General features: G+C 47.2%; 2 protein-coding genes across 3 annotated transcripts in view; both read right to left on the bottom strand.

The window, feature by feature from the left end:
• tbc1d16 (TBC1 domain family, member 16) overlaps positions 1 to 16,048 on the bottom strand; it is a 17,142-nt gene extending 1,094 nt beyond the window's left edge. Inside the window, exons 1-13 of one of the 2 annotated variants that reach the window (XM_076164640.1) lie at positions 15,854 to 16,048; positions 12,795 to 13,004; positions 11,006 to 11,168; positions 10,342 to 10,650; positions 6,506 to 6,700; positions 6,124 to 6,313; positions 5,794 to 5,958; positions 5,109 to 5,257; positions 3,387 to 3,521; positions 2,453 to 2,639; positions 2,141 to 2,320; positions 1,331 to 1,477; positions 1 to 748 (exon numbers count right to left, since the gene is read on the bottom strand). The exon at positions 1 to 748 is cut by the window's left edge and continues 1,094 nt beyond it. In XM_076164640.1, coding sequence (XP_076020755.1) covers positions 455 to 748; positions 1,331 to 1,477; positions 2,141 to 2,320; positions 2,453 to 2,639; positions 3,387 to 3,521; positions 5,109 to 5,257; positions 5,794 to 5,958; positions 6,124 to 6,313; positions 6,506 to 6,700; positions 10,342 to 10,650; positions 11,006 to 11,168; positions 12,795 to 12,975 — 2,295 coding nt within the window. In that variant the 5' untranslated portion in view covers positions 12,976 to 13,004; positions 15,854 to 16,048 and the 3' untranslated portion in view covers positions 1 to 454. The remainder of the gene's footprint in view (positions 749 to 1,330; positions 1,478 to 2,140; positions 2,321 to 2,452; positions 2,640 to 3,386; positions 3,522 to 5,108; positions 5,258 to 5,793; positions 5,959 to 6,123; positions 6,314 to 6,505; positions 6,701 to 10,341; positions 10,651 to 11,005; positions 11,169 to 12,794; positions 13,005 to 15,853) is intronic. The other variant, XM_076164641.1, reaches the window with a different exon arrangement.
• Positions 16,049 to 16,795: 747 nt separating this feature from the next.
• Positions 16,796 to 23,710, bottom strand: gaa (alpha glucosidase). Its single transcript, XM_076164624.1, has 19 exons — positions 22,633 to 23,710; positions 22,344 to 22,498; positions 21,977 to 22,142; positions 21,757 to 21,853; positions 21,537 to 21,656; positions 21,316 to 21,434; positions 20,949 to 21,080; positions 20,675 to 20,785; positions 20,471 to 20,584; positions 20,092 to 20,176; positions 19,763 to 19,880; positions 19,537 to 19,670; positions 19,223 to 19,374; positions 18,864 to 19,012; positions 18,583 to 18,724; positions 18,335 to 18,433; positions 17,950 to 18,114; positions 17,687 to 17,839; positions 16,796 to 17,508 (listed from the first exon to the last, which is right to left on the bottom strand). The coding sequence occupies exons 1-19, from the start codon at positions 23,152 to 23,154 to the stop codon at positions 17,443 to 17,445; spliced, it is 2,799 nt and encodes a 932-aa protein (XP_076020739.1). The 5' UTR covers positions 23,155 to 23,710; the 3' UTR covers positions 16,796 to 17,442.
• Positions 23,711 to 23,985: the final 275 nt, after the last annotated feature.

Genomic DNA, 23,985 nt, shown 5'->3' with positions numbered 1-23,985 from the left:
CAAGTTGGAGTGGTTGTGAAAGGATCGTCAGTCTCATCTGACCCTCGCTGGAGGTTTTGCGTGAGTCCAGTTTCCGTAGCGACCCTGATGAGACCTCTTCCCTCAGAGCCCGTGGGAGCTTTGCCAGGCCGCCGCCGGCGGCGGCGGCATGAAGTTTGCTCCGGCCCGCCACGGCGCCCGGTAGATTGTCTGTCCTCCTCCGAAAAAAAAGGAAAAGCAGCCACTTGACCTCTAACCTCCATTCTGTCCCAAACGGCAAAGCGTCCTCGCCGGCGCTGCAGAGCGGCGTGACTCCGTGAGGCGTTGATCCGCATTGCACCGCCCCAAAGGGTCGAGTGACAAAATTCCTTCAGGTGGTGACTCAACGCAGCGGCAGGAAGGAGGAAGTTCCAGGAATCCAAAATGTCTAGCTGCTGCTGTGCGACGCCGTGGAAACCTCCCCGTGACCTCCACCTCAGGACTGTTTCCGGAAGGTGAAAATATCCCGGGCCTTGGAGCCTCTCTTGCCCTCTGGGGGCGGGGTGGGGGTGAGGTTTGGCGAGGGCGTGGAGGAGAAGGAGGGCGTGGAGGGCCGCGGGGTGGAGGTGCCGCCGTAGGGGCAGCTATGGGAATCCGGGTGCTCTCCGGAACATTCCACCGTGGGGATGTAGCGGCTGTCCCACATGCCCGGGCCGCACAGTTTGCAAAGGTCGTGTAGGCTGCAAGGGATCCTGGGTAAGAGGCGGAACTGGTAGAGGAGACTGCGGGCCTGAGGGAGCGAGACGAGAGCGGCAGTGAGAGGTGGAGTCAGAATGAGAAGCAGAAGAAGAAGAATGCGATTTAAAGGAGACAAGTGAAGATGTGGGACAAGGATGCATCACCGCTTCCTGCCAATATCAAATATAGAAACAATACGTCGGTAAATCTACAACCAGTGCGCTCTGTTAAAGGACAAAGCCAAGGTCAGAGATCGTGTGGCACTTGAGCCGAAGGTAGAAGCGGCTCGTTCGCTCGTGGAACAAAATCTCAGGCGACGACAAACAAACAAACAAACAAAGCGGCGCAATACGGCAGCTGCATGCTAACACACAGTCGGGCCGCACTGACGCAGCATCCATAAACATGAGGAGGCAGCAGACGGGCGCACGGCAGGGACGCCCATCGTAAATCCTCTGCGTGACGTAGCAGCGTCCCATTTAGCACCTCGAGGCCTCCGAGTCCAGTCAATCATGAGCGCTTTGAATCAAACGCATCGCTGTGGTCTTTTATTAGGAGTTATTTTGTGTTATAATGAGTATGAGCGCACACACACACACACACACGCACACACACACACTACGCTTTGTGTCACCTTGCGTAGCACCAGCTCCCCGTTCATGTGCATGGACAGGTTGCTGAAGTGGAGCAGCATTTGGTCGGTGGCGAGCTGCTGCTCTGTCACATCCTCCCCGTACAGGACGATGATGGCCACACACAGGAACAGGTGGAAGTAGTCCGTCTGCAGGGAGAGGGAGAGAGGGAGAGGAGAGAGAGAGGGAGAGGGAGAGAGAGAGGGAGAGGGAGAGAGAGAGAAAGAGAGCTTTCAATGGGCAAATAAAAGACACCAAGGACACCAATAGAGCCAATTACACACATATTGTTGCAATTCCAAAACCCATTTCCAGCGAGCCCTTAGAGCCCTAAGAGCTCTGTGTTTGGTCGATTCTCTCTCTCTCTCTCTCTGCAAGGTAAAATTCCTCCTGTTGAAGTCCTATTACTTAAATTTATAGCAACTTCAATGCTCTAGAAAAAGGAAAGACTAGAAAAAGAACAGAGAAGCAAAGAAATGTCAAAGGATTGCAATTTGTGATCATTTCCCTTTAAGGAGAATAGACCCGTTGTCGCTTTGGGCTGATTTTGCTGTGAGATATTAATCCTCACATCAAACCCTAACAGCTCAGCATGTGGTGACAGCCTGTATTGGTTGAACATGTACTCATACTGTGGCTTGCTGTCACAGATAATGCTAAGAACAATGCGTTGTTCTGCCTGCTTACAAGCTTGTAGCAGTCAAATGGAACAACAGCCTGATACTGATATACCCATATATGGAAACCCTCTTTTCCTTTTCCATGCCACGCATAAACGCAGCTCGGACTTCGGCCCTGACCCTGACCCTGACCTGGTAGTGAGCCCAGCAGGCCTCCCACATACGCAGAGCCTCCGTGTCGGGGAACTCCCGTTTAAAGCACAGCAGTATCCAGCGGTGGCAGAAGAGCAGCTGCAGGCCGTCCTCCCCCAGCCTGGTCAGGTGCTGGTGGAAGCGGGGCAGCATCAGACGCAGCAGCTCCCGCAGATACATCTGAAGAAGAGGAAGGTGGGTGGGTGGGTGGCGTACATACTTTACTGTGCATGCTGGCATACAAACATATACTTCCTAGCGTAACATTTCCCTGAGTAACACTGGCGGAGGATGCACACGCCGTATCCTCACCAGCTGCCTCTCCATGTCTTCGTCCCGTGGCGAGCTGATGAAGATGGTGTTCTCCATGAGGCCCACAAAGCACCAGAAAGTGTCGCTTTCATCCTGGACCTCGGTGAGCAGGGGGGCCACCAGGTCAGACATGCCCTGGCAGTAGCCCATGTCTGGATTAAACACGGCGTAGTTAAGCAGGATCCGCCTGGGGCGAGAACAAACAAGAGAACGTCACAGCGGGGGAGAGACGAGGAAGAGTTTCCAATATGAACCAGCAGCACGTTTGATTTGACTGAGAGCTCCTTGTCCAGGGATGTTGACGACCCCACACAGGCTCTGGGTCCAAAGTGTTGCACGCTCAGCTTTCATTGTTGCTATGCCAACCCTCTGCCGTCATATTTATCCTCGTGTATTTAATTTCTGATTATGGATAATATCTTGAAAAATGGCCCTAATTTTGTTTAATTTCCTGAGCGGTTGATGTTTTTTTGTGCTGAACGACCCAGAGCGACGTGTGTGTGACGCACATCAGCACAACATGTGTGACAGGGCTGAGCACCAGCAGCAGGATGAAGAGGCTCTGCCCCCTGGACATGTGAAGCATCGGTATCACCCCCGCCCAGACTCCCTATAAAACAGAATACCTGGGCAAACACCAGGGGCCGTGATGAGAGCCACTAAACTAATATGCTATTCAAATCCTCTCGCTTCTCGTTCAGAAAGCCATTAGCTATGAGTACGCATCAGAAGTGCTCAGACGGCTTAGTCAGAGTCAATAAAGCATGAAACTCATTTGCTGCTCCCTCAGGGGTTTCGGAATATGAAATGAATAGATACTCCTGTGAACTTGGCTATGGGAGGGGAACGATAAGGATGTGTTTTGAGGAAGAGGAAGAGGAAGGTGAAGTGGAGAGAGGAGCGTTCAAACAATGACGCAAAGCGCTCGCCGGACCTCATGATCTCCACGTTGGGGTTGTTCTCTCCTCTGAAGAAGTGGTTGCTGCGGTCCGTCCTCACCACGTCCTTATCCACGGTGAACTGAACCTTCCTCCAGAACTCGCTGTGCTCCTCTGGGCTCATGGACAACCTGAAGAAAGAGGGGCAAAGACAGCAGGCAGAGAAAGAGGAAGAGGAGAGGGGGGAGGTTTACTGCGCCGTCTCTCAGGAACCGCCGTGGGATTAGGGGCGGAAAACATTAAAGCCTTTTTCAAATAATCTCCACCTGAGATGTTACTCTGGTGTAAAACTTTAACGGTGGGAGGAAGGAGGACTGAAGGGGGGCGATTCAGCATCAAACGTTCCACTGAGGATAACACCACAAACATAAAACCCCCGTCTTATCCCTCTCTGCATGTTAGTGGCTATATTAGCGTCGTACTCTGTGGATGGCACTCGTGCGCTCAGGCCCTAACAAGCAGAGGGGATTTAATTAACACTGTTTGTTTTCCGTGCGGCCCCACCAGGAATAACAAGCGCACACCTGATGCAACGCCGTGCAACTGTTTAGTCTCGACACCCTGTATTTGTGTTACTGGACCCTCCCAAACCCTCTCTCTCTCTCTCTCTCTCTCTCTCTCTCTCTCTGTGTGTGTGTGTGTGTTCTTGTGTGTCTCCCGCTGTGCCGCTGTCTGCCTGCCTCTAACTTTTGGAGGTCAGTGTGTTTTCATCTAAAGTCTGATTTCACTCGATGATGCGGCACAGAAACAGCGGGGTTGTGTGACGCAAACCGGGACAGAGAGAAGTGAAATGACTCTTCCCTCCTGCAAAACACAAACAGAGGATATATTTGAAATGTGATTTACTGCTGCGACCAAAATAACCCGGGCAGCTCGTTCTCTTCCATATTTCACCCGATGCAAATTGTACAGTAGCGTCCTTACTCTCCTCTCCTCTCCTCTCCTCTCCTCTCCTCTGGTCTATTCTCTCCTTTTTGTTACCGACTTCTGCCAGAAGGAGATCTTTATTTAAGCGAGAGACATTAGTCAGAGGAATAAAATGTGAGGGAACCAGGAATAGAATCCAAATCACAAAGATACTATACCCTCGGTCCTAATGATCAACCAGCAGACCTGCAGGCTGCTGCTCCAGTCAGAGGCTCTCCACATTAGCGTCAGATCAAGGGCGCTCATTATCTGACTGTGATAAGACATTCTTATGTAGTCAAAATGTTAATAGGTCATAGAGATGAATCCAATCCAATTATCATATTCATTACAGACAGGGGGAAGCAGAGGAGAGGGACGACGGGAGGAGACGCACACACACACACACACTTCACCTATGGCTCGGGTAGAGGAGGTGGGAAAGGACTCGGAGATGTGTCTGTGTATGTCCAAGTAAGTGTGTGTGTGTGTGTGTGTGTGTGTGTGAACCAGCTCTGTGTTTTCTCCCCCCCGCTGATGAGAGAGTATGATCTGATCAGCGCTGACATGTTTTTTCTCCAGGGACCTTTTATTTCACACCCGGCACCTCCCCTTCACACTTCCCTGATTGTATATATTGATTGCTGTGTGTGTGTGTGTGTGTGTCACAACAGACTTGCATATGGTTGAATGTTTGAGCATTTGGCAGCCAATATCGCAGCGAGGTGACTACGTTGGCGCCTGGGGGTAAAACAAAGCGGCCGGCAGACTTCTCCACGCGTCTCTGCCCCGTCTGTTGCCAGGCGCCTCACCTCCTCTGCTGGATGTCGTGGTAGTGGGTGCGCTTTTGCAGTCTCCAGGCCTCTCTCTCCTGGGAGGTCGAGTCATAGCTGTAGTAGTGCAGCAGGAAGGGCCACACCTCGCCACGAATGGATGGGTCGATACCACCGAAGAAGATGGCCTGCGTGCGAGAGGAGGGAGGAGGCGAAACAAACCTGAGTGAGCGCAGAGGGAGTGCACAGTGCAAACAGGGGGCGCGCACCCTAGCAACGGAGGCGCCGCGACCTCTGCACAGCAGAATGTGTATTATCTGAAGGCATAATGAGATGATGGATGATGCAAAATGCAGTAAGCCCTTCAAAAAGACACACCTAGTCATTTACATGTGCTGAGAAAACAGCGCCGCTGCGGCATGAGCGTGTGTTTACTGAGAAAATGTCTCTAACTGCCGCTGAGTCATTTCAGTATCGGGGTAGAATGAGTCAAATCCAGAAGAGTGAGATGAGTGACAGCGGCACGTCGGCCACAAGCACCCATCTCATTATTTGCAGACCAGTGGTGGTGCAGGGCTGCTGATTGAGACCGAAACTCACACATACGTACAACTGAGAGGGCACCTGAGTGTACGGATGTACAGAATGGGGGAGAATTCTTTTCCTCTGTTCAAATCTCTCTAAAAACCCTTCAATGTTTCTTTTTGCTGGAACGGAAATCTACCTTGCGCAGCTTGTACTCTTCCTCCACCTGTCCGCTGTGGTTGAGGTGACGCAGCCAGGTGGTGACGTCCAGCCGGCGGTACAGCTTCTCCTCCGGGTGAGTCTCAGTGGAGGGCAGGGTCGGCCTCTGGATGGAGAACTGCATGCAGGATTTCTCGTCGGCGACCTGACGGACGGACAGACGGGAAAAAAAAGAGAGATTTGGGAGGAAGGGGCGGGCGGAGGGGAAATTTGAGAGATAGAAGAAGAAGAAGTCAAACGACAGAGACAGAGGTCACTGAATACAAATAAGCAAAGGAGACACAACAGGGAAAAGCAATTATCGTTTCACCGTGTTGCCTGATGCCAAAGTAGCCTTGGCTTGTAACCGGACCTGATCTTTAAGCTGGGTTTCCCTGCAGCACTTCCACTGCTGGAAGACCTCGGCCAGCTTATCCAGGCCAGCGTGGTGGAAGTGGAGGATCTTATACTGGCTCTCTCTGCTGGCTATCACCAACTGGCCACTGGTGCACGCCTCGTCACTGCAACACAACGCAATACATGGAGATGAAGAGGAGAAAACAACACCAGACGTCTTTTATCTCTGTCCATGGCTGTTGCCTCCAGAAACCAGACCAACACTGTCATGAACCATTGAGCAACAAGCACGTAACGCAGCGTGAGCGCTGACACAGTAGCAAAACAACGTGACCCCTCTGTGACCCCCGGCTGACCTGAAGAAGAGCCTCAGCGACCTCATGTGGCCCAGGTCCACCCGGAAAACCCCGCACAGCTGCTCCAGAGCCAGAACCTTCTGCTGCTCCTCCCACCGCACAGCCTGCGACTGGCCGCTGCTCTCTGAGGGGGCGTGGCTGTCCAGGCTGGAGGCGGAGCTTGCCGAATGGGCCATGGGCTCCTCGAACAGCTCCCTGGGGTTAGACGGACAGGGAGAAATTTGAGGGGCGGAGAATTTGAAATGGAAGGGGATATGAGAATGAGATGAGAATCAAAATGGAACACGGTGAGTGGGATGGACGGGGATGTGTCCTTCCCTACTCCCTCTCCACTAGATGCTTGCTGAGTGGTGGAGGTTGATTGTGTTTACAGGAAAGTGAGTCATAAATTCAGTGAAAACAATGGCACAGGAATTTCCATAGTGTCAAGCTAAAACCTGACAAACCGCTCCTTCCTTGTGCTTCAGCCTCACATTGGCAGAAACGGAGCCAGTTTTATATTGGGTACATGAATTATAAACACGGTGTCTCCAGTGTCCAGCGGCGTTGAGCTCTGTGATACTCGTGCTCTTATATGTGCTCACTGCTCTGCTCTGCTCTTTTCTGTTTCAATAGGGTTCTGCCAAGAGGCTGAGAATGGGAGGAATGCAAGGAGGCTTCTGAGGACACACACACAAACACTCACACATACTAGACATCGGGAACTCTGTACACACACGCACAAATCACACTGCCTGTAGTCCAATTTCCGCTGTCATTCCCCCACGGCCGGCGTGTTCTTCCCGGCACTGAAACCTGAGCCGAGGGTTCCTCTACTGTGGGAGAGTAGATGCACCACACACACACACACACACACGCGCACATGCAGAAAAATGGAGGACAGAGATTAAATTGTGTGTAAGACCAACGCAAATACACATGCGCAATAGCAAATCACTGGATATATTTTCTATCACGCTCACTCACACACACACACACACACACACACACAGAGTGAATGGACCATAGCTAATGACCCTGATGCACCCCCAAACACGTCTCAGGCTCACACTGAGAATCAGACGTGTGGGATTCTAAATGAACTTGGCTTATTAGGAAACACATCAGAACACACTCAACTACAAATGGCAGGTGGCACACCGGTGGCATATCAGCGCTTGGGGTGAACGGGGGAGGCCAGGTTTGATCTATAACAACCTGAATCAATCATGTCCAGCTAATCATTTCCCTGTTAGCAGATGGGGAAATAACACGGCTGATCAATCCAAGCTGGAGCGGCGGCTGATTTACTGCTGTGTGTTTGTGCGTCGCACCACAAACCAGACTGTGGAGATACTATGAGACAGGGAGAGAGGCAAAGAGGCAAAGAGAGCTCTGGTGAGGAAGTCAAGTAATCAGAATTATGGAGGACGTCTTTAAAGGGACGACTGCGATCCCTTTTCCAGTGCCTTGCGTGCTTGTGATGTCTGGCGTGTTCCTTCCTCACTCTCACATGCTTAAAGGACATATGCTAAAACGTTTGAGCACATATTTTCGCGATGAAATAAAAAACGCGTGAACCGTGTCGAATGAGGTGAGACGGCAAATGAATCATGGCTACTTTAGAACGCCATCCTCCACCCTGGTGATCTCAGATGGCAGCTAGTGGAGTGATCTACAACTCCTGACAGCTTACAGTAGGCAGCAGCCCAGCCACCCACTGTAAACAAGCTGTTTTGATGGAATCAGGCGGCTGTAATCAACACGTCCCTCCAGGTCTACCAGGAGCAGGATCAAACTGCCCCCAGGCACTTTGAAACACCTCTCTCTCTCTATATGAGACTCGTCCTCTGGAGAGTTCTATCAGGTCACCCTGAGAACCAGGACCGAGGCCCTGTAGGCCTTCGGGGGTTTCCAGGCCTCTGAGTGAATCCCCAGAGAGAACAGTCAGCTGGGAGAGGTGTGAGTGCTCTGCAGACAGAGAGCGGTCAGGGAAGCAAAGAAAGGAATAAACAATCCACCATAAACAGTATTTCTTTAATCTGAGAGGAATATTGTGTTTATTCATTCTCAGTTTGTGAAATGGAAAGCGGGTCGAAAGAAACAAAGCACTGTTAAACGTCCTCTAAAGATGTTGAGAAAAGAGACTGCAGTAGCTTTCTCCTCTCTCTCTCCTTTCATCTGCTCTCACTCTCCCATACCAAGTTCTTTCTCTTTGAATGATTCCAAGTGACATGTTTCCAGTTCCTGGCCCCTTAACAGTGTCAATTAAAGCGCGCGCGAGAGAGAGAGAGAGAGAGGGAGAGAGAGAGAGAGAGAGAGAGAGAGAGAGAGAGAGAGAGAGAGAGAGAGAGAGAGAGAAAGAGAGTCTGAGTGGGTTTCAGGGTTTTGGCTGCTTCTCCGCTCTCTTCAGAGCTCTAATCCTGAGAGCTGACATTCAGCCCAGCACAACAACCCCGGGAGCACTGGGAATCAAAGGGCTTCACACAGACTTTAGGGAGGGAGGGAGGGGTGAGATATTCAAGAGGTGGGGAAGGCCGAAAAGAAATAATATTGAGAAAAACAGACAGACAAGAGTGATCAGGAGGAGGAGATGTTTAAGGGAGAAAATCAAGGGTAGAAGGAATGGAGAGATGCCCGTTTCTCCCTTCTTCCCAAGAGAAGAGGGGGAAAACAGGCAGAAGCACACAAAGAATGGAAGCAAGTGCCAGGATGCTGAACTGAGAGGCTAACGGCGAGCGACACGCAGGGGGGAGACGAGGGGAAGAGCAAGGGAGGGACAGAGTAAAGGTTAGAAGCTGTGAAAGAGAGATCGCTGCCAAGTCACACACTGACTGCACTTACAGCGAACTGTGAGTGGTTAAACAGCTTAAACACACACACACACACACACTGACTCACTCCCTGTCACTGACACCCAGTGACACAGGCTCACACATTTCTGGGCAACATGTCAGACCAAATAGCTGTGTGTGGAAACGACTACGCAGGGACGCATAAAATCAAACGGCCGCCAATGCGAGCAGCAACACAATCGCTGTCCAGATGGCTCCGAGGTTGTGGGTTCAACGCCCTACAGATTAAACGATGAGGACTTTGGGACTGGGCCATATGTGACATTACAAAACATTGATACTGAGTATTTTAAGTAGGTGGACACACGTCGATGAACTGATAAGGTTTTACTGCACTCTGCTGAGATCATCTGGTTGCTTCCCCCTCCCTCAGTCGCTCAGCTGTTCAGTGTTGTTCGCCCCCGTGTGGCCTCGCGGTGCAAACGGCACAGCTCTACAGGCTATTCTTTTCTTTTTGGCTCCACCTTGTGGTAACTTAGGGTAACTGGAAAACACCTTTTAACTGAATTCATGACAAATCAATCACCAGGAGACTGTGAGACCCTTACCTTAAGCCTCATCAATAGAATATATGAGAGTACGGTACAGAACGGTCAGTATTGATGAAGGTTAAAGAAAATCAATCTAAATGATGCCTGTATACTTCCTGGAGTAACTTTTTAATGCAATTGTGTGCAGGATTCTGGGTAAAGGTAACTAGGGTAACTGTAGGAGTGTGACAGACATGGAGCCAGGGGGATTTTAACCTTCGCCTTCCTCACCTTTACACACTTGCAGTAGCACAATTCAGAGAAACCTGAACTATGACATGGGGGTAAGTTTCCCTTTTAGCCACAAAGTTGCCACAAAGTTACCACAGTTGTTGTCAAATACTCAATAGTGCTCCTGAGACCTGAGTGTAATGTGTTAAATCAGTGGATATAACCTTCCAGGATCTTCACCACCTCTGCCTGACGCACACACAGAAATACATCCCAGACCCATTTCATCCCTGTTGCTGACCTGCTTTCATTGTCCAGGAAGACGGAGCTGCTGCTCTCACAGAGGGCCTCGCTGACGGGGGACAGGCAGAAGGGGGAGGAGAAGGTGTCAGAGTCCGAACCCATGGTGCTGTCCCTGCTCACTTCGTCCGACAGCTCGTAGGAGCCCTCGTCTCCCTCCTCCCCGGCAGAAGGCAGTTGCTGCCGGTGTGAGGAGGGCTCGACGCCGGCCTCCCCTCCCAGGCTGTGGTTCTCCGAGGAGGCAGTGCTCGTAACGTTCCTCTCCTCGTCCTCCTCCTCCTCCTGGGCTGCTGGGGGCCGGGAGTGGGGCCTGGAGGGGAAAGGTTGGTTTAAATGAACGTCGATACATCTTCCTTTATGAAGTGTGGAATCATTTGGAGGCATTTTACAAAGATAACTGCACACTTTACTTTTGCAAAAGATTCAATACAATAACCAAATAAGGAAAACCATTGATGTGTGTTGTGTCTGTTTCTGCTTTGGCTAAAATTGCAGTATGTTTATTTACTATATATTTAGTATTTGCACTGATAAAATGAATGATTTTGACCGACTAATCATGTGCAAATCACATAAATATTATTAGGAAGATCATCTGCACACTGAATTTCAGATTGAATAATATATCTCCAATTGCATTCAAGATGATTCAACATTTTTGTTACCGCCGGCCCCTGCGGCGTGCGTTCCTGCGCACAGGGGAGCTCTCTGGTGTGATGTAGCGCAGCGCCTCCTCATCCTGCCTCTGGATGCGGGAGTTGGGCACCCAGGTCAGGATCAGAGTGGTGCCCAGGCTCTCGTCCTTCTCCATGTGCACACACAGGTAGCCTGCAGGGGGCACCGTAAACTACAAATTGATTTTCAGTCAGGTAACGAGGGGAAATGACAAAGCTTTTCAAGGGTAGCAGTCGGCTGCAGCACACAGCACGACATGTGTTGTTTGAGAAGACGCACACATAAACATGTATTCATAGTAGTGTGAGGTCAAGAAAGGTCAGCCAGCTGCACAGTGCACACACACACACACACACCCTACAAAACCACTATGTTGTAATCATACGCACATAAATATAAACATACATACATCATCTTCACATGCATTATAAGACAAAGCAGGCGTTTGTGAAATAACTTAATTCTGCATTCACACCAGGTCCATGAACGCTGCATCATTAGTGAGAGTGCTGTAGAAAGCTTCCATGTTGCTGACAGCAGCAGTGCAACAAGGCTGACAGATGTAAATATGCCATCCACTTTAACAACGTTGATCTTATTAGGCCTGATTTTTGAACAATTTACACCATTCACACCTTTTTTTGTGGGCAAAATAATAAAGTCTTGTGTACATTTGCAGAAAGAGACTTGATAAAGAGCTGAATTAGATGTGAGACTTTGTTTTCCTGTTTAAGGATTGAACAATGTCAGTCAAATTAATGATGAGGCCATTTGTAATCTCTTCCTCATTTAATTAAAAGGAACTGGTCATCTTTGGACCGACCGTACGTGCCAAAGCCTCGAGGGTGAAAACCTGTAAATTCTGTGGAAATAACAAATCACTGTTCTTTATTTTTAGAGAGAGAGAGAGAGAGAGAGAGAGAGAGAGAGAGAGAGAGAGAGAGAGAGAGAGAGAGAGAGAGAGAGAGAGAGAGAGAGAAATAGTAACATGGAAACGTCACATACTAACAATTTTACTCAGATCAATAAGAAACAGAGAAAAATTGTATTGAGTTTGGTGATCCGGCGCTCTTGACCCAAATGTGTGCTTTTATTTTGAAAGAGTAACATTCTCAGTGAAGGATAATGTATTCAAAGTGCGATTGTAAAGCCTGTTTTCCGTTGCCACACAGCGGCAACTTAATCTCACACACCTGGACGGTGTTTGACAACAGCATCGAGTGTCGTCAGTTTGTAGTAAATAGACTCGACTGTTCAAAAACACCGGTTTAGTCCTTGAACCTGAACTGGAACCACCCGGAAGGTTCACTCATCATCAGCCAGATCAAATGCTACTCTGATCCCCTGACAAGTCCCATTCACTCTTCGGTTGCATTATTTACAACAAAATCAAACCGCAATTATTACCATGCATATTGTCATGACGATTTAAACTGTGAGCCCTTTATCATAGTACGATGGTGGGATGGCCACAAGTATTTACTAATATAGATTATTATGCTTAATATATCTAAGTTACCTGCATTGACTGCACTTTCAAGACGGTCCCTAACTATGACAGACAGATAGATGACCAAACCCTAGTGACCCCAGTTTGGTATGCATGAATATACAGTATGAATGAAAATCTGTACATTAAATGACGCGTCGCACCACGTCAGCAGAGAGAAGATGAAAATACTGAAACAGGTCTAACGTAAAAACAAACTACACCAGTGCGTTTGGTATCTCCACTCTGGCTTATACACACACCACCACCTGGTTTCAGTATCGGCTCACCTGGGTGGTGCTCTGCCAGCCCAGGGAGGGGCTCTGCTGGGTGCACACACACATTGTTTTTGGAGAAGATGATCTCTCCGTCCAGGCCTGAACGTGACGACGAGCCCCCTGCCCCGGGGTTAAAGGTCAGGAGGTCGGAGGCTTTGGAGGAGGCGCGCCGCAGGAGACGACCCAGAGACATCTCAGGCACCGGGACCCTGAGCCCATCCTCTAGACCGGGAGAGATGGGAAAAAGAATGTTTCAGAAAGCGGATAATGTCAAGGGGGACGAGGCCTTAAACTGGAGGGAGCAGCCATTATGTTAAAGAAAGTGTGACATACTTTTGCTGTATAGGCCCGTGCTGATGTACACACCTTTACCTCCGTCACATGAATCCTGGCGTTTACTGCAGTGTCCTTACTGCAGAGGTTAACCTAGAAACCCCTACACTCTCTGCACTTGTTCAGCATTTCTACGTGCAACATTTCCTTTGCATACACCTGCACGCTCTCTCACACACACACACACACACACACACACACACACACACACACACACACACACACACACACACACACACACACACACACACACACACACACACACACACACACACACACACACACACGTGTACAGATCCTGGATATCCTATCAGTGTGTAATTAAATGTGCCCCACCCTATGTAAACACTACACACACACACACACACACACACACACACACAAACGAAGACATGTGCAAACACACTTCACGCCTCTTGTGTGAAATACCCCAGCCGTTATCAGTAGCCAACAGATGTCATCCAAATCAGTCCTGAGCTGGGCTCCACGTCACTGCACCCACGTCCTTCATTATGCCTCCTTTATACTGATTAAGGCCCTCGCTCTCTTGGTGTGTCAGCGTGCCGTCCTGTTCACGCATAACTATCTTCTTTCAAAAGGTTTGGAACTGATCAGACTCCTCAGGCACAAAGAAAAGAAAACTCCATCAACATCGCCTGTCTTAGTGTCATTCTTTCCTTCTTACAGGGCTCATAGATGGTTTCCCCTCTCATTTAGCCTCCACCTCTGTGCCGTATCTTTGTGTAAACGTGTCTCACACTCCTCACTCTGTGGAATGTTCCTTTTTTTCCGCAGAAGTGTACCTCCGTCTGATTAAGTAGGCACCCCACTTCCTCATGCCAGGACTCAGGGAGGAAGTCCAGTGAATCCAAGCAGGGAGAAAAATGCCGTCAGTTTACAAAAACAAACACAAAACGTGAGAGTGTGCTTTGTCCACAATTTCAAAAAGAAGACGAGGCCACCGTTTCTTTCGAATCGTCAGGGGTTCATTAAATAAATATCACTCATTTCTGGAAAAAGTGTGAAAACATACACAATGATCTAGAGATCAAGTGAACAAGGCTTCAAATTGCCAAGTCCCAGTTCTGCCGTCCTTCAAGGCACAACATGACTGCAGAATATCAGCAGCTACTGGGCTATTTGCATGCTAACTGTTACAAACAACACCAGACTAATCCATCAGTAAATACAGTGGCGAGCCAGGATGAACAGATGATGGGTGGCTAGTGTCAACACACACTCTGACCCTGCATTCTTCCTGCACATATACACTCAAACAAACACACTACCTGACTGTAATATGCATAATGACACGTTTAGTTACAAACAAGTCATACAGCTGTTTTCAATTCTGTTTCAAGAATGATAATACATATTCAGTGCTGAGCTTCTAACCAGTGGTTATTTTGGTGTGTGTGTGATTACAGGGGTCAGTCTGATAGGTTCAGGTCTGTTAAGGCTGACAGAGCACAGAAGTCTCCCTCCCTTCATTTTTGTAGTGTCAACACCTCGGCATGGTCACACATCAATTCTGAGCAAATATAACATGTTGTCTCAAATGACTCACATGCTGAGGACTGAAACATTCAACATACTTCACTCATTCCAGTCCCACTGTGACATGTGGAGGATTCTTCATATATTTGACAAACTTTTAACCGATTGCCTGCCAAAAAGGGGGACTTTAGGGAGAACCTGAACCATGAATATTCTCAGCTTCTCACCTCAGGGGAACATCAATTGAGTTGTCACACTGACATGAATAGGGGAGCAAATACTGAGCACCCTTTTTTTATCTACACAGTCTACTAACGCGCCTGGGGCAGCTGAAAGGGGACCAAACACAAAGAAGCCTGAAAAACAAGCTTCCTGTGGATTCTCCATTGGCTGGGTGGGTAATAAGAAAACTTGATGCATGACTGCCTTGATGTTTAAGACTTTGCCTCATCTGGGGATGGAATCAAGTCATTCATGAATATCTGAAACCATATTCATGTAATAAAATACGCAGACATGCTTCCAATTTTTAAAAACTAAATTACAAATGCACGCAACTCATCCAAATAACTACTATGACCTGTTGTTGGCAAATTATAAATAAGCAAAAGCCTCCATTTTATAAAACTTACTTCTATTTCTACTTCTAAATCAAGGTCTATGCCAGTTTGGGATGAATTGCTTGCTCTACTCAAACACAACCTAGATTTAGTTGGTATGCTAAATTTAGGATATTTTGTAAGCAGCAAAGGCGTGCAAACTTTAATCCAAAAATAAAAAAGGTGTCCGGGCTGAAGTTGTGATTGCAGAGGTGGAGGAAATGCTCCAGAATGAGTAGTAACAGCAGCTGGGAGTGGAGAGACATGCCATGATGGCTCTCCATCAGCTGTCAGTATTCACACACACACACACACACACACACAGGATGGAACTAGTCTCAAACTGCACCAATGTTTACACACAAGCCCACATATTAGAGCTGGTTTTGGCCCGAGCAGGAAAGCAAACTGCTCCATGTCCAGCACAAATATTTTAGTTTAGCTTTGGACTTAAACCCCCAATTCCCAATTCATTCCCGGCCACGTTCCACTTTGCACACATGAACTTAAAGTTAAATTCAGATATTCGTTATTTAATTTAAAAAATTAACAATTTTGGCTTACACCTGTTTCGGGAGAAATGAATGAACAGCCTCACAGAGCGGCCAGTAAAGAAACGGGGCCAAACGGCGGAGCTCTCACCTTCAGTCCCGCCGCAGAAGCCTACAGCCCATGTCGGACAACCATGTCAGCGGGGAGCGGGCCTGTGCGGCGGTTACCGGAGCCCGTTTCGCTTCTTTTCCGCTGAATTTAGCGTAGTTGGTATGAAGTGTAGCGGTGTTTGTATCCCTGTTTCCGACAGTGACACCACACGTTTGACTGCTGTCGTTTCGATACCAAAGTGCTTCCGGTAATGACCTTCAAAACAATGGTAATCTTTTCAGGAGCGCGTGTTGTGCGGGCAGACGGAACGCTTCAGCAGTCTTAATTTGTAAGGATACATTGTCTTACTTCCGATTTCGTCTCTCTAGCTTGAGGCAGATATAACCAAAACCTCCCCCAAATTCCGCTGCTTCCGGAACGGTGTAGCCGTTTTCAACCACAAAACGGGAATTTCAGGCTTCAGTTAGAAAACATATGGATTAAACACAACTCCTCTGAAAAAAGCAGAATAGCGGCATGCTATACTTATCAACCATCATCCGGTCCAACCATACAATAACAAGCTGACCCTTTTCATCACAAGTGACGTTTTAGAGGTCACTGACAACGCTTGAATGCAGTTGGTCCATCATCAGGACCATGAGCTGGAGTCAGAGCATCTCGTCACAGAGCTGCTGCAGGATCAAAGTCTGTGTTCTAGCTTTACAGAATGAAGAAGAAATAAAAAGAAAAAAAATATATATATATATATATATTGAGAGTAAGCAGCAAACCGACTGCACTAATTATATGAAAATACAAAATCTAAATTACGTTTTTAAATTGCCTTGACGAAAAATATATTGTTAACATTTGCAATAATTACAATTATGTTTATATAATTTATTTCAGCATTTATTGTACACTAATTATAGCACATTGAAATGTAGCCTGAGCTGACAGCCTGACTGGCCGGTGTGCTGCTGAGTCGTGACAGCTGCACACTATGATTAGTTTGCTGCTTTGGTAGCCTAATTCATATGCATAACTTCAGAGGATATTACTGCTGATATAGAAGATAATGTTATAATCCAAAAATGACATCATTATGTCATTAGACCTCCAGCCATGCTTTAGTATTGTGATAGAACCAACATTTATGATACATTTGATGAGGCATCCCCCAACTATAGCTACATTTTAAAGAACACTGCAAGAATAACTAAATTGTGCAAATGAATCCCTGTCAACCACTTTTATTCATATTGCCTTTCAGTAGCAAAGACATGATTTACAATAATACACAGAAACAAAAGTTACTTTCATTTAAATGTAAATGGTATTTTAATCTATTGCTGCAATTAGCAGCAGAATGCTGACAAAGGGAAAGATCTGCATCAAAATAGCTCCCTTGGTTGATGTCATCACATTTTAACAACCTTGCTGCATTACTTCCAAATGTTAACAGCCACTGCTGCCCGACTGGAAAGGAGAGTCAAATGCAAGGTGCACAGTGAGGGATGGGATGTTTGGGACGATCTGGCAAAGTCAACTGGTGTGAGTCCAGAAATAAGCAGCTGAATTGTTCAAAGGCAGTATAGAATGCAATGGCTCCTTCAGTGAATCCTGGGTGAGTAAAGTCCAGTGGATCACAGAGCCCACTGGACTGTGAAGACCTTTGACATGGGCAAGGCCAAACTTGTCACTGTCAAAGCCTGTGGGAGGAAGCACGCACATGAAGGGAGTGACAGAGTGGTTAGATTATCAGACACAGAGCCCAGATGTGCTAGGGCTAGAGACAGTGGATATGAGTAGAAAGATAGACGGACAAGATAAACAGGTGGACAGACAGATACTTATGGAGGACACATTTCTGATTCACATAGAAGTCACCTTAGTGTCAGTGCGGTAGGTAAAATCCCGGACTTTCTCCCCATTGGCCCATACATAGTGAGGTGGAGACGGCACACCAAACACCCGCAGGCCTCCCAGCACAAGGCCGTCCAAAGCCCCGTTCAGCCTAACAGGGTCACTCACCACCTGAGACTAATGCATAGGCGTAGCTCAGGGTAACAGGTATGAAAAAATAACAGAGACATTCTGGACATACTGGACAAAAGGAGTAAATCATCACTCCATCAGCATTTCTTCCTTACCTGTCCAGCAATGAAGATAATATAGCAGTGGTTTCCCGTCTCAAAGGTGTCAAGACTGTCCCCATCATCCCAGAACAAATCCCCCCAGGCCCAGCCCCCTGAGGACAGCGCCACCGTCAGGAAGAAGGGATTTCTGCGTGAGGCTGTGGTTGTCAAGGCAGGCTCCTACATAAGATATTAACAGAATAAGGCATTAATGTCATGATGAAAAATGCATTCTTTCAGTCACATCTGTAGTGAACACTGAAGTATAACTGTATAAACAGCGATTTCAAGTACTGTGATTTTGTCAACATAACCCCCATCTACAAATGACAAAAGGAACAAATGACAGACACGATGTTTACGCCACCTAACACAGGTGCATCTCGGACGTTCCACCAACCTGCTGGGGGATGATGTGTCCCTCCCTCACATGGACATTGATGGTCCCCAGAGGGGCTGGCAGGAGCAGGTACTGGCCTTTACTGTCAAAGGCCTGACCCTGAGGACACCAAGTCATGGATGGTCAGACTCCAAGCAATTATTAAGTCAAACTCATCACTGCAACCAGTAGATAATCAGTAAACAGATTGTTACCAGTGATATTGCCACTGGCAGATTGTGTTAAATATGGTCAATGTATCAGCTCACATTTTGCAGGTCGTACCAAGTGCCCAGGGGGAGGTAGGCAGCCAGCTCTACCGCTCCTTTCTCTAAAACGGGGCTAATAAGCAGCGAACTACCCCACAGGAACTGCTGGTCTATGGTCTGAGAGTTAGGGTCAGCGGGAAACCTAAGCAGGAGCAAATTAAAAATGATACAGACAACGAAGCAAACGTGTAAAAAAACAGAACATACTCTATGTAGAGGACTTTAATTCATGTACCGTTACATTAGAAATAGAGGAGAAGAGGAGAAGGAAAAAGACATACTCCATGAAGAGAGGCCTGGCCACAGTGTCAGCAGAGGTGTGTGCATGAAGAAAGAGTGTATAGAGGAATGGGAGAAGGGAGTAACGAAGGTTCAGCGCGCTCCGCATGGCTGCCTGGGCCTGCTGCCCAAACACATATGGCTCCTGAGGCTGAAGATCACAAACACAAAGATAATCACAAGCGATAGAGTTACCTCTATTCATTATTGATGGAAGTTGCTACGCACAATGGAAATACCTATGACGGCAAAGTTCTGCTTAGAAACACTTGTTGCTCTGATTTGGTTATCTTGTATGTAAAAACTGAAACATGAAGCATGCATACTGTACACACACAGACAGACATATTGAGCGTCTCACAGCATTGGGCCTGTCGTTATGGTTCCTCATAAACGGGTAGAAGGCACCAAGCTGCATCCAGCGCACACATAACTCCTCAGTGGTGTCACCTCCAAAGCCACAGATGTCCGCTCCCACCAGGGGAACCCCAAACAGGCTGAACTGCAACATCACTAGAGGGAGTAGATGTAGAGGAAACTGTTAGGGCAAGAAAGAGAAGCTTTCACCCCCCAGAATAGGAATAAAATGTTTGCTCTATGCATCAGGACTCTATGTCAGATATGCCACGATCCAAAAATCAAATGCATTCAAAGAGCTGAGAAAAGGAATCTCACTGGGGATGGAATATCGCAGCTGCTCCCAGTCACTCCTAACATCGCCTGTCCACACTCCAGAGAAGTGTCCGATCCCCGGATAAGAGGAGCGAGACAGGACGAAGGGCCGCTTCCCCCGCACCTTCACAAGAGCTCTGAGGATGGAAATAAAAAACACAAGAGTGAACGCGCAAATGAACAAATCCCAAAGAACAACGTCGAGAGCTGGCTCACTGCCTGGTCTAACCTGTGGGTGGCATGAGCCTCTGTCAGTCCATACATATTGTGCAGGTTGTAGTGAGTGGAGAGCTTCTGCTGGGCTGACATGCAGAGAGTTCCACTGTTTAACTGGCCTCCGACCACCCCTGTGTGTGTGAGCACGAGAGAGAGAGAGACAGGATACAAATGAATGCCAAATCAACTATGTGCTTGATCTTATCTACATGATGTCTTGTGTGCACAATGCTTATATATATTTTAATAGATGGATCCACTGTACACAGAACGTCAACAGTGTTTACATCCTGTTAAGGGAGTGCATTCTAGTACAGTGCACTACTGATCCAGGACACTTACTTGGGGAATATGGAGGGTATTCCAGATCACTATCAGGGCAACCGTCCAACGAGCCCTGGACAAAACTGGCTGGTTCATTCATATCCTGGGTGGAGCACCGCACACCAACAGTAGAGAATGAGTCACTATTTTTTGATGATTCCAAGATACACAGGCACACCAAGCATTCTGCCATGAAGTCTGATATTCCACATTGCAAATAAGTCTAATTGTTTTGTGCGCACACTGATTACACATCCTATCGTTTCAGAATATTCTGCAATGGCGGAGATGAAATGATAATATCTGAAGGATACCATCAGCGACGAAACAAACCTGTGCTTTTTGGCTGTGTGTTGACTTTACATGTGTGTGTCAGTGCATGTGTTTACAAACTCACAATCCACAGACCATCCATGGGGACCTTGGAGTGGAAACCTCTAATGCAGGCTTCCCACCAGTGTGTGGTCTCTGGGTTGGTGAAGTCAGGAAAGGCTGTTGGTCCAGGCCACACCTGGACGCAGCAGCACCCGCACAGAGATTAACACATTTACACCTGTCAATGAGCTGAAAATGATACACACACAAAAACACAAATTCTGACCTTTCCTATCAGTGTGTGTCCTGAAATATTTTTAATAAAGACGTCTCGTTTCAGCCCATCATCAAATGGGGGATATGTTCCAGGGGGGCTGGTGCTGCTGATCCCAGGGTCCTGAGGCAGAAGTCAGGAAAACACACTTTAGACTTGATTTGCTGCCATCTACTGGAGAAATGTGTTAATAACTTTCAATGGTCAATAATAATGAATCTACATATTTTTATTTAAATTAGCTGGATTAGTTAATTAGGTTTTATAAACTTAAATGATATCTTACCAGAATAAGGATGTACTTCATGCCCTTCTCATGGAACTCTTGCACCATCTTCGGGAGGTCCCCAAATCTCTGGGGGTCAAAGGTGAATACCCTCCGTTTATCTGCGTAGTCCAGGTCATTCCACTGCACATCCTGGCGGTGAAAGAAGCTAAATGATTCCAACTCGAAAGTGGAGACAACTCAGTGGAGGGAAAGGCTCTATATGGATGTGATAATGTTGTTTAACACAAATTTACGTTTGTAAGTTTTTCAAATATACACAGTTTTTCACACATTCACAAAACTGCTCACCGATGAGTACAGGGGCATTGATGAATGCAGTTGCCATTACATTTCTTCAAGAGGTGAGTACTCTAAGCTGACTTACCAAGGGGAGGTTGGCGTTGTGCATACGCTGTGCCACCTGTCGGGTTGCATTAGTGGTGGCGTAACCCCAGCGACAAAGATGGAAGCCCAATGACCAGTAGGGAGGCATTAAAGGATAGCCTGAGAATGGGATCCATACAAAAAAACATCCGTCTTCAAATAAACTCTAAACACTCCAAGTTGCTTCAAGGCGCCTGAAGTGTTGCTGAATGTCCGACATACCAATGACCTGGAGGTACTGGCATAATACACTTTGGGGATCAGGGCCCAAGAAAATGAACAGGTCCAGGATTCCACCGATAGCCACCCAGGTGAGAGCAGGGGTTGGCTGCAACATCACCTCTGCAAAGCGTATGGGAGCAAAATGAGCAATTCTATGTGTCCTTGTGCTGGAGAAGAAGAGCTGAAGGATGCAATGTGTGTTGAATGAACAGTCCAGTACCTATGCCATTGCTGTTAAGAAGGAAAACTCCATGTGCCAGACCATCCTCCTCCTGTACTATGTAGAATGGATGGGAGCCATAAAGGTTAGCATCAACCTGTAAGCAAAAGAGAAGACTATTGGAGTGTCTTAGAGACATGCTTTCATTTACAACTCTTCTGCAGACTTAACCGTATTGGAAATAAAAGGAGGATGTCACTGGGATGTCCTCTATACTCACATGAGGAGCCATATCTCTGTTCCAAAGAGTCAGAGAGGTCCAGTTAAGGTCCAAGAGGAGGGAGGTATAATGTTCCCCAAGACCAGATATGAGGGAGGAAGCCAGTGTAGTGGACAGCTGCAGGTACTGGTCAGCAAACAGCAGAGGAGCGACTGTGGTATTCATACTGGATATGAAGGACACAGGGAACAACAGATACTGAATCATGGCCATGATGAAACAGATCACAACAGTGTTATTTCTGAGCAATACTGAATAAGTAAAAGTAATGTTTGTGACAAGAACAGGCACCAGAAAGGTTGTAACCGAGTATCAGTACACCACATACTGGATGGACAGAAAACTGAGAATAAAAATAATTACTCACATTACTCTTCCATTAGATTTACGTCGTACTATAAAGCCAAATGGGTCGGAATGGAATTCAGTGGTATAGAGAGGATACTGGGTATCATCAGCATCAATGTGGGGACTATCAGTGGGAAGCTGAACTTCATAACGCTGAGATAATGGGTCCTTTAACTGGAAAGAAATTAAATATAGCGTCAATTTGAAAAGTGTCAGGTATGAACATCCTAATTAAATGTGGAAAGGAGGAGACAGTCACAGTTCCATGTAGTGAACATAAGTGTAGCTGCAGAGTATTGTGTACTCACAGTAAGGTGCAAGCGTCCTGCATTCTCCTCCATAATGTCTAGACGAAGAGTGGAGATATCTTTGGGGAGATAGGATGGTCTGGCACGGGTCAGGGTGGCAGCCTGGCCTTGTGGCGTGGGGGTGAGTGGACCCATTGCGTAACCAGGGTATGAAGGGGGGTAGAAGCACCATGGCGGTCCTCCTGAGTTAGGAAGAGGGGAATAGCAACACCCTCTCTCTTCACACTCGCTCTGGCTAAGAACTCTGTCCCTGGCACAGTCAAATCGACTCTCGGGGGCCATAGTGCACTCATCATCTCTGGGAGCATCACTGTGGGAAGCTTCCAGGTGGATTCTCCATCTCTTCTCAGAGTTGTTCTTTGTTTTCACTGAATGACTGGCATGTCTGTCCCTGCTTGTAATTGACATGGCATGGATGGACCTGAACGGTCTGTTCTCATGGCCACACAGCTGTGTGAAGTACAAACATGCTGACAGTGCAAGAAGGAGCACAGCTGTGACTGATGCAGGTAGCAGACCCATGCCGACATCAAATACACTGCTTAGCTTAAAGGCACTCGGATTGTGTTTGACAATGAAAATAGCTTTGGCTCGTTGCTTTGTTCACCTTGTGGTAAATCTGTACCTGTCGTGTTTAAAGCTGCATCCTCTTCGCTGGAGGTGTGCTAGCTTTGTTTTTAGCCATTAGCTATCAGTAGCGCGAACGTCAACATAGCTATTCCCTCAAACTTCGCGTTATCAGCGGCTGATAATGATGATTATGATTTGGTAACTTTGTCAAAGTGACAGACATTACAATAAAAAAAAGCAAACGATGAAAAAACACGAATTTTTAAAAATCGAACTGAGCAACAAGTCAGGCTAAATGAAAGTAAGGAAAGTCTACTGGGACAAAAGTGCTCAGTGACATGAACAGTGGTTCAGAAACAGGAATAGAAAGTAGCATAACCTATTTATGAAAATGTATACATTCGTACTCAATGTTACATTGAGTTACATTGACCTGACGTAATGTGGCCACGAAGCGGCGCAATGTTTACCTCCATTCCATTCCGGCATGAAAAGGGCAGCTCTGTCGACCACGAGTGGGTCCTAGTGACAGAAGCGCGCTTATCGTTGTGTTTTCTTTCAAAACAAATCTAATCTATCAAATCTATTTCTTAAAAAAAACAAAAACATTATCGTGTAGCCCCGGTGAAAATATTAGGGCTGTACAAATCCGAATACTTCTCAAGGGGGGAAAATACAAGTTAAGTGAAAGTGGGAGTAATTTGTAGTGTAACTTTCAATAAAATAAAGTTAATTGAGAGATGTTAATACTACGCCAGTCTTCTTCTATGGTGTGAAATGGCG

The sequence above is a fragment of the Genypterus blacodes genome, unplaced genomic scaffold, assembly GCF_046128005.1.
Source record: "Genypterus blacodes isolate CSIRO-AG114 ecotype Tasmania unplaced genomic scaffold, CSIRO-AGI_Gbla_v1 ptg000137l_1, whole genome shotgun sequence".
In the NCBI taxonomy this organism is placed as follows: domain Eukaryota; kingdom Metazoa; phylum Chordata; class Actinopteri; order Ophidiiformes; family Ophidiidae; genus Genypterus; species Genypterus blacodes.
This window is presented reverse-complemented; position numbering and strand designations above follow the sequence as displayed.